This window comes from Clarias gariepinus, chromosome 10, assembly GCF_024256425.1.
Source record: "Clarias gariepinus isolate MV-2021 ecotype Netherlands chromosome 10, CGAR_prim_01v2, whole genome shotgun sequence".
In the NCBI taxonomy this organism is placed as follows: Eukaryota; Metazoa; Chordata; class Actinopteri; order Siluriformes; family Clariidae; genus Clarias; species Clarias gariepinus.
In genome coordinates, this window is record NC_071109.1 from 10,355,123 (window position 1) to 10,371,757 (window position 16,635).

Here is a 16,635-nt window from a genome sequence, read left to right on the forward strand (position 1 = left end):
CATCACCAACACACACACACACACACACATGCAAAGGCACAGACAGAGACCCACAGAAACACATGCATACAGGTGCACACACACCACCCCCCACGTAAATTCAAACTTTCTCGCAGCATATTAATACATTGTTTATAAACATTGGCACATATAAAGAGGGTTTGGGTGGGATACTATCAGTTGAATTCTGTAGGAGCATCAGTCAACATGAGCAAAAGGTATACTGTTCATGAGGCACTGAATCATATCTTTGGTAATGATGGTGATCCTAAGGATAGAGGGCAAAGTGAAGCTGAGGAGGATGTGTCTGAGGATGAGGTTGACGTTCACTATGACCCTGAACAAGACCAAACATCCGATGAAGTGGACCCAGATGTCACCGATGATCAAAAAGAGGTTTTCAAGTCAAGAAAAGGTGACATTTCATGGTTATCAAGCCCTCTTTAAACCCAATCCAGGGCACCGACAGAGAACATCCTCAGAATGACTCCAGGGCCTACTAGATACGCGGTGTCACACGCCCAAGACATCAAGTCAGCATTTGAACTGTTCTTTCCACGACCTATTCAGAATATCCTACTTGAGATGACCAACATGGAAGGAAGAAGAGTGTTTGGTGATAGCTGGACAGAGATGGACAAAACACAGCTCGATGCCTACATGGGACGGTTGCTTCTTGCGGGGGTATACAGATCCTGTAATGAAGCTATGGCCAGCTTATGGCATAGTGAGTCAGGACGCCCTATTTTTCGTGCCACAATGTCGCTTCAGTCCTTTCATGCATTATCAAGAGTGCTACGTTTTGACAACAGGGAGACAAAAGTTGCTCGTCGTGAGAATGACAAGCTTGCGCCTATCAGGGAGGTTTGGGACAAATGGGTGGAAAATTTATCCTTTGTGTACAATCCTGGGCCAGAGTTGACAGTGGATGAACGGCTAGTCCCTTTCAGAGGCCGCTGTCCCTTTAGGCAGTACATGCCAAACAAGCCTGGAAAATATGGTATCAAAATCTGGGCAGCATGTGATACAAAAACTGCCTATGCATGGAATATGCAAATATATACCGAAAAACCTGCCAGCGGAGTGCCAAAGAAGAACCAAGGCAAGCGGGTCGTCCTGGACATGACCAAGGGTCTTCAGGGGCACAACATAACCTGTGATAATTTTTTCACTTCCTATGACCTCGCGCAAGAACTTCTAAAGAGGAAGCTGACGATGGTGGGAACAGTCAGGAAGAACAAATCTGAGCTTCCCCTAGCTCTTCTACGAACAAAAGACAGGGCTCCTCTCTCATCAAAGTTCGCATTCACAGAAAGGACCACAATTGTCTCCTACTGTCCCAAAAAAAAAAATGTACTAGTGATGTCCACTCTCCACAGGGATGCTGGTGTGAGCGGTAGGGAGGACAAGAAGCCAGACATAATTCTAAACTACAATAAGAACAAAGGCGGCGTTGATAACCTGGACAAGGTCACAGGCACGTATAGTATACATGCAAGAGGGGGACAAAGGTGGCCAATGGTTGTGTTTTACAACATACTGGATGTGTCTGCATACAACGCATTTGTGGTGTGGACTGAAATAGATCCAGGATGGAATGGAGAAAAAACCTTCAAAAGGAGGCTTTTTCTGGAGGAGTTGGGCAAGTCTCTGGTGTCTCCCTTCATTGAAAGACGAGAGCGGCTGCCCCGAACCGAAGCGTCTGTTCGTTTGGTGAGAGAGCCTCAACCAACACCCACACCATCATTCTCTGATAAGAACCATGGAGGAGATTCCAGGAGAAAGAGAAAGAGGTGCCAGTCCTGCCCCGCCAACAAGGACAGGAAATCCAACACCACTTGCCACACATGCAAGAAAATCATTTGCAAGGAGCACACGGTAACCATCAAATACTGTGATTCATGCATTTGAACACACACACACACACACACACACAGTTCAAATTATGGTTTGTTTTCATTGTTTAGATTATGGTTAATTCAAAACAACATACCTGCGCTAACACCATATTATTTTCAATGTTCAGTTTATGATCAATGCAGGTGCATGAGCGCGCACACAACCACACACACAGTGTTGTTTATCATTGTTCATTTTATGGTTAAATTGTTTGGTTAATTGGTATGGTTAAATAAAAGTTGGTTTTATGGAAAAATTTTTTGACTTGTTGTCTTTTTCCTACCATTTATCTATGCGGGTCCGTTTTGACCCGAAACACCAAAGATGTCACTATTGTTAATCATTTTAAATGATTTAAAAAAATAATAAAACATTTTTTGGTAGGTGTACTCTAATATTAGTTTATAACACATTTATAGTTTATTATTACTCATTCTATAAGAAAAATAAATATATTTAGTGAATTTAAACAGTTTTTGCAATCAAAAATGAGTGGTATATTTTAAAATACTGTGTCTGTGGAGCCAACTAAAAAACTATTCACACACTGGTTCCATTTATATGAATACATACTAAGCCAGCAATTAGCTGAAAAACAACATTTAAAGAAAACTGGTGATTTTAAGCATTTTCAAGCATTTTTAAATCATGGGTCCAAATGGACCTGCTAACACCACAGGTGTAAACAGCTTTCTAACACAATACAAGGGTTAAGTCTAGATGCGCTCCTCTAACACTGATATCTTCTCCATCAGAGTGCTCACTAACGCACATCTATCACAAGTTAAAGGAAGACATCAGGTCTAAACATCCTGCACTCCAAATACTGAACCACCTGAATAATAGACATGATATCGTACCTGAGTCGGAGTTTAGTTGTTCTGAGCTGAATTCCGTTTGTTGTTCTTAGAAGAAGAAACTCGCGCGTTTTCCAAAAAGTGCGGAAAAAAGGCGAAGCCAAATAGTATGAAGATGAAAAAACTAGTTGCTATTGATATTATTATTGTATAAACGAAAAAGCAATATAATTTAAACGCTGTAGATATACGCAGAGATATAGATTCTTTCTCAATACAGCAAATTTTTCTGAGCAAAGAATGAATAATTACCATGGATGAAAATGAAAAAAAAAAAGAAAAGGTGGAGTTGAAAGTTTATGCAACAAGAAGAAAAAAGTTTTCAAAGCAGATGGCGTGTAATTCCTTAAATTAGCAGATTATGCCTTCGGTGTGAGGGGAAATTGCAGTTCCGCAGGCTCTGACAGCTCTAGCATTACGGTCAGGGATAGCGAGTCTGGATCCAGCAGCAGAGTCAGTGATAATGTTGACCAACACCTCTCCCCTTCTATATCAGAGCCAAGTGAAAAAGATGGCAATCAACTGAACAGATAAACTGTAATAAAATTAGTGGCAGAATTTAACTCGGGCTAGTAAACTAGTTATGCGTTTTAATTATTACTGTCAATATTAATTCAAAATAAGGCTGAGAAAATATAATTTTAAATTAATATTAACTATAATAATTACTAGCATCAGCTAATGCTGCTACTGATTTTATTCCAGATTACCTGTTCAATTTAATTGGCATCATTTTCATCATCACTGACCTGCTGCACTAGCAGCTTACACTGATGAGTGGTATACACTGACTGCATCAAGATGATCCCCCCTTGACCTACTAAAATATTGTCTTTATAGTTTTATATGTTGTTTGTCTTAATGTTCTTTACTTTGTTTTACAAATATGACCCAATATATGTTCCGTGATAAACAGCATTTATTTCTCTATTGTGTTATATTTTTTATACTGGTAAGTTGGGTTAAAAATAAATCTTCACATTAATAAGCCTTAAATAAGTTTTGATATATATGATGATATGATACAAGCATGATGCTTCATTAAATCCTATCCAGAAAGGACAGATCCAGAAAAGACAGATGTGAATGCAGGCTTTTTATACAGTGAGGTCAATAAGTATTTGATCATCCTGTGATTTTGCAAGTTTTCTTATTTAGAAATCATGGAGGGGTCTACAATTTTAAGCATATGTGCATTTTTATTGTGAGAGACAGAATCTAAAAAGAAAAATCCGGAAATCACATTGTATGATTTTTTAACAATTTATTTGTGAAGTATTTGATCACTTGCTTTTTGCTTTTAAATAGTCTAATTCTCACAGAGCCACTTCTTGGTTTTCCTGGCTGTGTGCTTTGGGTCATTGTCATGTTGGAAGACCCAGCCACAACCCATCCTTAATGCTCTGACTAAGGGGAGGAGGTTTTTGCCCAATATGTCACAATGCATGGCCCCTTTCCTCCTCTTCTTAATACAGTGCAGTCGTCCTGTCCCCTGTGCAGAAAAACACCCCAAAAGTATGATGCTTCCAGCGCCATGTTTCACTGTAGGTATGGTATTATTGGGATGATATTTATCATTCTATATCCCCTACCCTACGGGGCTAAGCATGGTAAAAATCCATGAAAGCACAATCAGAAGAAGACTGAACAAGTAGGGTTTGGTTAAAAGGGTTGCCAAAAAAAACCCTCATCTAGTTAAAAGAGCACAGAAGCATGACTGAGGTTCAAAAATAAAACCAAAGTGGAGTTGTTTGGAAAAAACATTGCCAATGCACTTTGGGGCTGACACAATCTTTTATTTGTTTGTTTATCTATTCATCTACTTTCAAGGATCAGCCCATTATGCATGTACAGGAGCCCATTGGTATATCTCCAACACCGATAGCTAAAGCCCAATCACATGGGGCCATAGGCAAAGCATTGAAGTATCTTGCTTTCTCTATACAAAATCTCTTTAAATCTCATTCTCTCACTTCTTCTCTACTGCTTGTGCCAAAAAGGACATAAGCAGAAAGCTGGTTTAGAAAGCTACAGAAGAAAAAGCTTAACTGACCACCTTCTATAGAGGAACTATCGAGAGCATCCTGAGCGGCTGCATCACTGTCTGGTTTGGGAATGGTGCCATATACAGCGGATAGTGAGGACAGCGGAGGAGATCATCGGGGTCTCTCTCCCCTCTGTTGAAGACATCTACACCACACACTGCATCCGCAAAGCCACCAGCATTGGGCTGATCGGACACACCCCTCCCACACACACTTTACACTCCTGCCATCTGGAAAAAGGTACAGAAGCATTCGGGCACACACATCCAGACTGTGCAACAGCTTTTTTCCACAAGCTATCCGTCTCCTCAACCAAAAGGGACTGGACTGATAAACACAAACACACACACAAACGCAAACATTATCACTCAGCTTAACTCAACTACCTCAAAATATTGGGACTGGACTGACTAATCAACACAAGTGCAGACACACTGACCTACACCACCAAATTATCGTACACACCAACCTGTAAATGCTTCACTGTTTATCTCTTTTGCACAATGATCATTACTGGACTACTTTTTGCACTAATTCCTCAATTCTTGCTGCTGTGTTAAGGAATGTTTGTTTACCCACTACCTCAACACCATATTTTTATGTTTTGTTATGTCGTGGTTGCGCACTGTCACTTTGTTGTTGTTGCTCTTGTTTGCACATTTGCACGTGCACTTTATGTTGTCTATAAAACCTGTAGTTATACTTAGCTAGTTCGTTTTTGGTAATTTATGTTGTAATTTATGTTAGGTCTTTCTGTCCTGTCTCTGCTAAACAGCTAACTAGGCCTCTTGGTTAGCTAGTTTAGTGTTTCTGTTAATTTATGTTGTAAATTTATGTTGCATGTAGCACCTTGGTCCTGGAGAAATGTTGTTTCGTTTCACTGTGCACTAACTGTACTGTATATGGTTGTAATGACAATACTTGAACTTGAACTGTATATCATCAGTAGAGCAAAAAATTGTGCAGCATCATCAGGCAAATAGAAGATCAGGTGGCGAGCATGAGAAGAGCAAAGATGTACTCAAAAGATGGTACAGTAGTGATGCGAGCGAAGTGACAGGATGGATAAGGAGGAGCAGGAGAGCTGAATTGGTAAGGAGTAGCATTATGATAACATGGCAGGGTGGGAAGAGGGCAGTGTATATACAGTGTGTCTTAATAAATTAGAGCATCATGGAAAGGGTTTTTTTAACCCATAATTTAATAAAAAAAATGACTTCTATATTCTAGATTAATTAGACATAAGGTGAAATAGATCAAGCTTTTTTTATTTTGAATATGCCAGCTTTCAGTTCATGAAAATCAAAAATCCATATCTCAAAATATTTAAGTAAATAATTTAAGTAAACAACCATGATATTCTTTTTTTTCGGAGATACACTGTATATGGGTGGTTTTCTTTAAACAAAAATTTTTTATTAATGTTACTAAGGTTAGAATTTTCATCTTCACACATCCCAGAGCTACAATCACGGTCAAATAATATGTAATTGCCTCTATTCAGATGTAAATAAATGCTAAATGCTGCACTGCTTTGAGCAAAGAAAAGAACACATGCGGGTAAGAAGGGAAGCTCATAAGCATTTATATTGTCCATAGCACAAGCCTGTGTGTTATGATCCATATTATACAATTTTTTTATTATTATTATTTGCCACAGTATTATGAGCATATTGTTTGTTATATTCCACAAAATGAAATGTTTTTACAACATTACAATTATGCAGCTCCGGAAAATGAGTAAGTTTTAACAGGCATTTGGATTATTTATGTCTCAGGAACTCTCTTTGTAATAGGAAACAAATCGTCTCGGGTTATTTTGCTGTAACCCTGTTCCCTGAAAAGGCGGGAACAAGATGCTGCGTGAAAACGCTATGAAAACATCTATTCATGTTGCCGGTTGTGAAGCATGTGTGTATCAAACACGCCAAATTTTGGCTTATATAACCTCGGTCAGTGGACATCATCTGATGAGACGCACCTGCAGGTTATAAATAGGAGTAAACCGGAAACATTCCTCAGATCGATTTTGTCTGAAGGGACGTCCGGGCATGCAGGCAGTGTGTTATTGGAGCGCGGCATCTCGATCTTGCCTTTTCAGGAAACAGGGTTACAGCAAAGTAACCCGAGACATTCCCTTTCAAAGGCTACACTCGATAGGATGTGAACGAGAATACCAACGCTGCCGCACTGCAAGTGTCTGGATCCCCAGGTTGTGTAGCGTTTGCGCACAAGGCCGAGGAGGTCTTAGAACTGGGAGGCTAACTCGAGGACCCATGAGCCCGGAATTGCATGAACATCCAGGCTATAAAATCTAACAAATATGTGCGGAAAGGACCAACCTGCCACGTCACACACTTGCTGGCGGGGAATACCTCTTGCCAGCGTAATAGATGAGGCGATCCTGGACACAGTAAGTGAAGTCTCTCCTGCTCCAGAGCTGTAAAAGGCGGAGGACAGACGGCTTCATGAACAACAGGGTGCATGATTGAGAATGGAACTTTCGAAAGATAGTTCTGGTGAGGATGCAAAATGGCCCTGACTACCTCAGGGGCAAAGTCTAGGCAGGATGGGGAGACTGGCAAGGCGTGCAGATCTCCAATTCTTGAGAGGTAATGGCCATCAGAAAAAACATCTTAAGGGTCAGAAACCTGACAGGCACTGACTCTAGTGGTTCAGAAGGGGTGTCAATTAGACCTTCGAGCATGATAGATAAATCCCAAGAAGGGACAGTGGCTCCAGTGGGTGGCCTCAACTGTTTAGCTCCCCGAATGAAACGGGCAACTAAAGGGTGCTTTTCCACAGTAACCCCATCAATCAGAATGTGGCAGGCTGAAACAGTGGCTACGTACATCCTGAGTGTACTAGGGCACAAGCCTGTGGACAACTTTTCCTGCAGAAACTTTAGCACTGAAACAATTCGGCAGTGGACTGTGTCTACCTGCTTCGTCATGCACCAACTTTCAAATACATTCCATTTGAGGGCATAAGCTCTCCTAGTGGAGGGAGCCCTAGCACTTAGAATAGTGTCAATTACGCTGGCTGGAAGACCAGCTTGACTTAGTTGGTCCCGTTCAGGAGACAAACATGAAGGTTCCAATGCTCGGGCCGGGGATGAAATATTGTCCCCTGCGCCTAAGACAGAAGATCCCTCCTCACTGGAATCACCGACGGTGAGCCGTCGAGGAGAGATATTAGATCTAAGAACCACACTCTGGTCGGCCAATGGGGCGCTATCAGTAAGAGGTGCAAACCCTGTTGACGACCCTCGCCAAGACTTCCGGGAGCAGAGCTATCGGGAAAAACACATAAAGGCGTAATCTGGGCCACGTACGGGCCAAGGCGTCCAGACACAGGGGAGCTGGAAGAGTCGGAGAGTAGTAAAGGGGACATTTGCTGTTTCTTGCGGGGCAAAGAGGTCCACCTTTGCTACCTGAAATTTCTCCCAGATTGACTGACTACTTCGGGGTGGGGTTTCCATTCCCCATGTATCAGAGCTTGACTGGATAGTAAATCTGCTCCCACATTCTTATGCCCTGGAATGTAAATCGCCCTGAGGGACAGGAACTTGTCCTGTGCCCAAAGCAGAACCTGGTGCGTAAGCTTATTCAAGCGGCACGAACGCAGTCCGCCCTGGCGATTAATATATTAAATATAATGAGACTACCGTAGTATTGTCCACCCGCACTAGGACATGGTAGCCTCTCAACTGCTGGAGGAAGTGCTTTATGGCCAGAAATAGAGCCATCATTTCGAGGCAATTGACGTGCCGCGCGAGAAGATGACCTCTCCAGCTCCCTTGGGCTAGACGGTCATCTAAGACCGCACTCCAGCCCGTGAGGGAAGCGTCTGTTGTTAGCATCCAGCAACAACATGACGGACTTAGAGTTGGACCCAGAGTCAGAAACTGGGGTCTGAACCACCTAGAAAGGGTACAAAGCCCCTGGCGTGTACCTAAAGTTAAAGTGAAGTAACTTTACCTGGTCCTCAAAAGCATAAGTGCAGTAACTTTACAGTAGTCAATGGGTACAGAAAGCAATTATGGCAAAAATTCCCTATTAATTCTCATTACTTTATAGAAAACCCACATACCTGATCAGTGACTGCTTGGAGCTATGCTCCCACATCTAGCCCCTTCTGCATATATTTCGTGCACAGGAGCAATATATGCTTCACACCTATTGTTACATCATAAATGACATCATAACTCAAAACTCCATATGCCAACATTCACTATTAACATAGCTGCTCTTTATCTTAGTCTGCATTGCGTTCAATTTGTGCATTCAAAGTGTTTTGTGTTTACAAGAAGATTTATTTGCCATGGGAAACTCAATTACTTTCTTTCGTAATTTAAGAACGGTAAGAGGATTATATTTGGATGGAAAATTAATTACTTTAGAGGAAACTGGAAAATAAATGCATTTTTTGTCACAAAACTTGTTGAGGGAAATCACTGCTTTTCTCAGGAGGGTGTTTAAAAAACTTTAGATGATACCTTTAGTAATACCTTTGCCTAATGACTTTGTGATTATGTGAATAAAAATAAACATTGTTGTACTTGTGTTGTTCTGAGCAGAAAAAGTCAAACAAAGAACCAGAAGTTGATGATCTAGAGCAGGCAGTCACGAAGGAAAGGTAAATAAACCCCAAATAACCACATATCTAGGACAATCGTCCTACCATTGAATATACATTGGCTGGCCGATGAGGCATATTGACGCACGTCCTGCCAGTATCTGTCGACGGGGAGGCTTCAGACAACAAACCGTGCATTCGGGTTTTCTGATATGTATCTTTTTTTTACTTCTTTATCTTCTTCTTTCAGCTGCCCCCTTTTAGGGGTCAACACACTGGGCCATTTATCTTCATCTAACTCCGTCTCACATTTTTCTTTTTACGCCATCCTCCTGCATGTCCTCCCCCACCACATTCATTAACTTCCTCTTGAGCCTTCATTTTCTCCTCCTGCCTGTCAGCTCGATCTCTAACATTCTCCTCCCTTGGTGCTCTTTAAAGACATGAAGCCATACTGCTGCTCACAAATTGTCACCTCTCATTTCAACCTAGCTTCCACTACTCTTTCCCATAACTTCATGGTGTGGCTCAATGTGGCTTTATGTCTCTATATAAACCACATCTTCACACATTTTCTAAGATCTTGTCAAATAATACAATTATCTCCACTGCCATCTCTCCTAAAAACCATGTCTCCACTGGAATGTCATCTGGACCAATTGCCTTTCCATTCTTCATCCTCTTCATAACTCCACTAAGGTTGCACAAGCCAGTGTAGTCTTAATGTGGGTCCCTAAGCCTGACTAAATGAGAGGTGTACGGTAAGAAAGGACATTTGGCATAAAACATGTGCCAAATCAATATGAGTTTTTCTGATATGTATATCTGATAGAAATATTAAATAAATTAAGACATCGTGTTAAAGGTCACATGTATGTGTTTGTTGTATATAGTAGACAATGCTGGCCCATTCCAGGAATGGAGAAATTAATGATGAAGGGGGAAAAAAACATGATGAAAGATGATTGACTGCTTATATTTTATCACAAACAGTATATACTGTTTTAATAAATTCTTATCTTACTAAATGTCTCGTTATTATTACAGTGTGGTCTCAGATGAATAGAAGTAATCAATCTGTTGTGCTTTTTTCTTCATTACAGTGTACAGGGATTGGAAAATATCAGCAAACCTACAGGAGCTCAGCATCTGAAACGACTGGAAGAGGTTCTTCAATCTGGCACAAGCGACAGAGACATACCAACACCATGTCTTGTTCACATGGATCAGGAAGAAAAGCCAGAAAAAAGCCAAGAGAACAAAGAGCGTCCTCTTAAAAGAAAGAGCCTGGAGGACTTCAACTGTCTCACCGTGCTTGGGAAAGGTTTTTCTGGTGAGGTTGTTCTGTCTGAACTCCGAGGCACTGATGAGGTGTATGCGATGAAGATAATGAAGAAAGACTTGATACTAAAAATGGATCTTCTGAAGTACACTCTTACGGAGAGGCGCGTCCTGGCTCTGGCCAGCGAACACCACTACCTGACGCACCTTCTCTGCTGCTTCCAGACCAAGGATTACTTGTGTTTTGTTATGGAATATGTAAATGGAGGGGATCTTTCATACCACATTGCGTGCTCAGGCATGTTTAATGAAGACCGCTCACAATTTTATGCTGCTGAAATTGCTTGTGCGCTCATGTTCCTCCATCGTAATGGGATCATTCATAGAGATCTCAAACCTGAAAACATCCTCTTAGATGCTGATGGCCACTGCAAAATTGCAGACTTTGGTATGAGCAAAGAGAACATTCTAGATGGCAAGAAGGCCACTAGTCTGTGTGGCACAGACCTCTATGTAGCACCTGAGATGATACAGGAATTGGAATATGGCCCATCAGTGGATTGGTGGGCCCTAGGCGTTATTATGTATGAAATGATGATGGGTCATGTGCCATTTAATGGTGATGACAAAATGAAAATTTTTAGGTCTATACTCTACGATAAACCCGACTACTCATCAAGGCTCAGCAGAAATGCAATCAGCATCCTCAAAGGATTCCTGAACAAGAGACCCAAGAATCGGCTTGGTTATGGCTTTGGCCTGGAAGGTACCATCAAGGTTCATCCATTCTTTAAAACCATTGATTGGGTACTGCTGGAGCAGAGAAAAATTCCACCCCCTTTTAAACCACAAATTACAACAAAAAGAGATGAAAGAGATGAGGATTTTAACTGTAAAAAGCTTTCTCTTGAGAATGATACCATTATCACACAGCCCTGGCAAGAGGAATTTAAAGGTTTCTCCTACATCAACACCAAATATGTACATTAACACTGGCTGGAAAAGCCTAGGGCGCAAGACCTGGCCTGGATGGGGTGCCAACCATTCACAGAGCACAAGTGCACACACCCACTGATACACTATGGACAATTTTAAAACCTAAATCAACCTACTATGCAGTATTGTGGAAGGAAAACAGAGTACCCAGATCAATGTTTCCCATGGGTCTGAAATATACTTGTGGTGGTAGCAAGCAGAACAGGTCAGCATTACCTGCCAGTACAAAAGTGTTCTACTACATATGACCCTTAACACATCTACTCATATGTAAAGAGTAAGACTATAAAAAAAGAAAGAAACACTCTTGGGTGTACAAACATGGCACTGTTTTTCAAGTTTGGCCCATGAAGCAAATGGATGCCAGCATCTCACATGCTCTGCAGAGACACAGTTTTGCATGGTGAACATCAAATGGCACAGATTCGTGCCAGCAACACAGCCTAAAACCAAAGCATTTTTTACCCACTTTTTCATTCTGCTTATCTATCTATCTGGGCCTTCAAGTGGCACAGTGGTAAACTGCTCGCCCTATCATCCGGAGATCGCTGGTTCGATTCCTGGGTGATGCTGTAACATCTCGCAGCCGAAGGACTAACTCCGCCATTGCCGGTTCCCAAGTGCCGGATAAGAAAGGAGAAGGGTTGGGCGCTGGGCTAGCAACCCGCCCCGTAAAAACCAAACGCTACGTAACAACGAGAAAAACACTCGTTGCCTTATGCACGGATCGGTGCTGGAGGTCTTAGGGATAAGGATCTATCTATTTATCTATCTATCTATAACAGGTACAGTAGTAGTAGCAGTAGTGCGAGAGGGAACTGTTCATTAATAGTTAATCTATCACGAATAAGTATAATTTTCCCGGAAAGATTATTAAAAGTGTTGGGCAAATATATTTGGACATTGCTCAATATACTTGGGTGTCTCAAAGAAGTTATGGCAGTCCTTTGTAAACCACTAAAACTTTTAAGCGGAACTTTTATGCTGACAGTCTATTGCTTCATGTGCCAACTAAGTGCTTCAAAGCCTGGCACCTTAGAGCACATGAGGGAATCCCAGCAATGTTTATTACATCTGACAGGTATTTACATATTTAAAATGTAAAAATGCGCTGCTTCAGTCCATGTACGTTAATGTGGAATATGGAATATTAAAAAAAACATTTATTACTGTATGTACTAAAAATCAAGATTATGGTATATAACATTGGAGAGATACAGAGTTGATTTATATTTAGCATTTTTGAAAACATCTTTAAATGATTGATTTATGGGTATGTGCACTGTATTAAAAAGAGGTAAGAGCTTCAATAGATGAACCACTTTATACTACTTGATACTGTACAGATGAGCAAAAAACTTAAAATCTTTTAAGCACAGATTCGACTTGGTTTATACCCAAAGCTCTAAGACTTTTGTATACTTTGGTTTAATTCATAAAACACTGCCTTTAGTGTGTATACATACATACATGCAAGTATAAAGGTAAACACCGATGTGAGCAGTAGTGCATTTGACGACTGAAGATATGCAGTCTCAAAAGGAGGCCTGTAAACCAGGGCCGTATTTACTAAGCGTCTCAAGATCACTCCTAGGACTAGCGCTCAAAGTTCATTTTAGACTAAAAATATTGCTTGTATCGGACATAAAAGGTATTTATGAGGATTCCTATTCTTACTTTCAGCAAGGAGTAGTGTTATTGTTTCAAAGCTGCATCTTCACTGTTACAATAAAAAAAAATTACCTTACATTATCAGTCACCATTGGAGACCGCATACGAAAGACGACCAAAGAAATGTTATTGGACCAGTTAAACATCACAAGCAATTAGATAGATGTCCAAATGTGTCTTTTATGAGCACTGTGTCACTCAATGTTACTAAAACGTCTCTCCTTCCTCCGCGTCTCTGCCTGAACTAATCCTAACTAGTTAGGACACCTCCAGACGCTCTCCTATATTTTGGTGCCTTTGATAAAAGATTTTGGTCATTTTTTTTTTTTCTTGAAAATATGTTAACACAGTCTCTCTTGGAAAGGGAGAAATGCACAATATTTTCAGCAAACATTGGTGCATAGTTACTTATGCCATAAATTGAACAAAAATAAAAAACATTATTCTAACACTGTGCAAAAGTTTGGGCACTCTAAGATTTCCAGAGTCTCAGACTCGTTTTACAAGGTTTCCGACCTTAATCAGATCGTTAGATCTGATGCATTGCCACAGCTGTCATTAGTAAATGGCTTTTTTAAAGCTTTACAAATACTTTCACTCTTCAAACCTTGTGCACACACTTGCAGACACTCAACAACCATGGGTTCCTCTAAGCAGCTGTGTAAGACTCAGAAAATAAAAGTTATTGTTGCCCATATCGCAGGAGAAGATATCAAAGCGTTGTCAGCTTGCAGGTTCCAAAGTGTGAAATGTAATTAAGAGATGGCAGTTCAGGGGAACTGTGGAGGTCAAGATGAGACCCGGAAGACCAAGAAAACTCTCAGAGAGAACTGATCGTATGCTGGTCAGAAAGACAAATCAAAACCCCCATTTGACTGCAAAAAAACTGCAGGAAGATTTAGCAGACTCAGGAGTGGTGGTGCACCGTTCCACAAGACCTTCATGGAAGTGTCAGCAGAAGAAAACCTTACCTGCATCCCCATCATAAAATCCAACGTCAGAAGTATGCAACAGAACATCTACAGAACCCTGATGAGTTTTGGAAACAAGTGCTGTGGACTAATGAAGTTAAAAATAGAACTCTTTGGCCACAATCAGCAAAGGCATGTTTGAAGAAAAAAATGAGCAGCATTTCATGAAAAGAACACCTTGCCAACTATTAAGCATGGGGGTGAATCCACCATAGTTTGGGGTTGTGTTGCAGCCAGTGGCACAGGAAACATTGCACGGGTCGAGGGAAGAATGGATTCCACTAAATACCAGCAAATTCTGAAAGCAAACATCACATCATTTGTAAAAAAGCTATAGCTAAAAAGAGGATGGCTTATACAACATGACAATGATCCTAAACATACCTCGAAATCCACTATGGAATACCTCAAGAGACACAAGCTGAAAGTTTTGGAATGGCCATCACAGTCCCCCGATATAAACATAATTGGAAATTTGTGGGCAGAGCTTAAAAGAGCTGTGCATGCAAGATGACCAAAGAATATTACAGAACCAGAAGCCTTTTGCAAGGAAAAATGGGGGGAAATTCCAGGTACAAAAATTAAAACTTTTAGCTGGCTATAAAAAGTGTTTGCAAGTATCTGCCAGAGGAGGTGTTATTAAGTACTGATTATGTAGGGTGCCCAAACATTTGCACAGTGCCAGTTTTAAATATTTATTATATATTTATAATTAATATTTAATTATAATATATATATTAATATATTATTATATATTATTTTAAATATTATATTCAATTTATGACATAAAAAGTAACTATGCATCAATGTTTGCTGTGTTAATATCTTTTCAATAAGAAAAATCATCAAAATCAAGGGCTGCCTAAACTTTTTACCGGCTTTTACTTTTTACCAACAGAAGACTGTAAATTTTCTATTCTAAGAATTTTAATAAATATCTCTTATTCCTACTTTTGAAAATATTACCAAAGTGGCGTAATTTTAAAAAATTTTTGGCCACAGCGATATCCTACTCTAAGACGCTTAGTGAATATTGGCCCAGGACTTTATGAACACTGTTACAAGTCAGTAAATAACCACTAGATGGAACCATCATGCCAGTTCAGTTCTAACAGCGCCTGCACGAGAACATCCTATTGAGATCTAAACAATGGGCAGGTCTGTCTAGTTAGAACTCTAGGTTAGTATACATATATGGTAAGGGTGCTCCAATCGATCTGCCATCAAGCATTCAAGACAGTAACCGATCTTCACCAAGAGGCGATATTCCAGCACATTTACGCCAAGGTCAGAGAAATAATACGCAATGCTCAGAGAAATAATTCACAAAAAAACAAAAAAAAAGCTAATTTCAGACCTTGTTAAAATGTTAAAATCTTCTAAGGTTTTATTTCTAAGGTTCTAGTTTTAAGCATTAAAGTTAAATGAATAACTAATGGTCAATACAAATCTTATAAATCTAAGAATTATTTCTCAAGGATTTTTTTTTTTTTTTTTTTTTTCCCCTTAACATTATCCCTGCAGGCATAAAGATTGCACAATACACAGTCATGTGTTAAATTTAGTACCCCTAAATTTATTAGAATAATAATAATTCTAATATCTCCCTGTTGGTTTTTATAATTAAAAATATTTTTATTAATTTCGAACATTGACATAAAGCAAACATAGTGTGTGTTTCAAGGCATACTTGTACAGTTGTACTGTATTTGCAAACCCTTAACAAACCCCTACACCCCCAACCCCACCCATCCTTAACTCCAAGCCAGCCATGCATGTCTAAGAAAGCCTAGACACCAGGCATATTTAAAGAAGAAAAAAAAAAAGAAAAAAAACATTGTTTTAACAAAAACAATGGGATTAAACTATTAATTTATATGAAGTGAAGGAAGGGCCCCCACACCTGTTGAAATTTCAAATCTGAATTACGGATTGAGTAGTGCATTTTTTCCAGGGACAAACAGAACATAATATCCCTGAGCCACTGGGCGTGAGTGGGTGACGTGGCATCCTTCCATTTAAATAAAAGAGAACGTCGGGCCAGGAGGTATGCAAAGCACAGTAATCGACGTTTAGCTGGAGTTAACTGGCCCAAACTTATCTTCTTTATTAGTAATGTCGAAAAGAGCAATCAGACTTTATCAGGGTTTAAAAAACATCCCTTTCAGAATTTTTTCAAATTAGGGCATGTCCAATACATATGAATAAGAGACATGTCTCGGCATTTAAGTTTATCACAGCAAGGGTCAACATCTCTGTGAAAGCGAGAAAGCTTAACTTTGGAGAAACGAGCCCTGTGTACAACCTTAAACTATAACAAAAAAGGCGGGCACATAA

General features: G+C 40.1%; 2 protein-coding genes across 2 annotated transcripts; both read left to right on the top strand.

The window, feature by feature from the left end:
* Positions 1-259: 259 nt before the first annotated feature.
* On the top strand, positions 260-1,911 carry LOC128531834 (piggyBac transposable element-derived protein 4-like). Its single transcript, XM_053505992.1, has 2 exons — positions 260-396; positions 459-1,911. Exons 1-2 carry the CDS (start codon positions 260-262, stop codon positions 1,909-1,911), a joined length of 1,590 nt encoding a protein of 529 aa, XP_053361967.1.
* Positions 1,912-10,600: 8,689 nt separating this feature from the next.
* Positions 10,601-11,650, top strand: LOC128531835 (protein kinase C epsilon type-like). Its single transcript, XM_053505993.1, has one exon. The coding sequence runs from the start codon at positions 10,601-10,603 to the stop codon at positions 11,648-11,650; it is 1,050 nt and encodes a 349-aa protein (XP_053361968.1).
* The last annotated feature ends 4,985 nt before the right edge of the window (positions 11,651-16,635 follow it).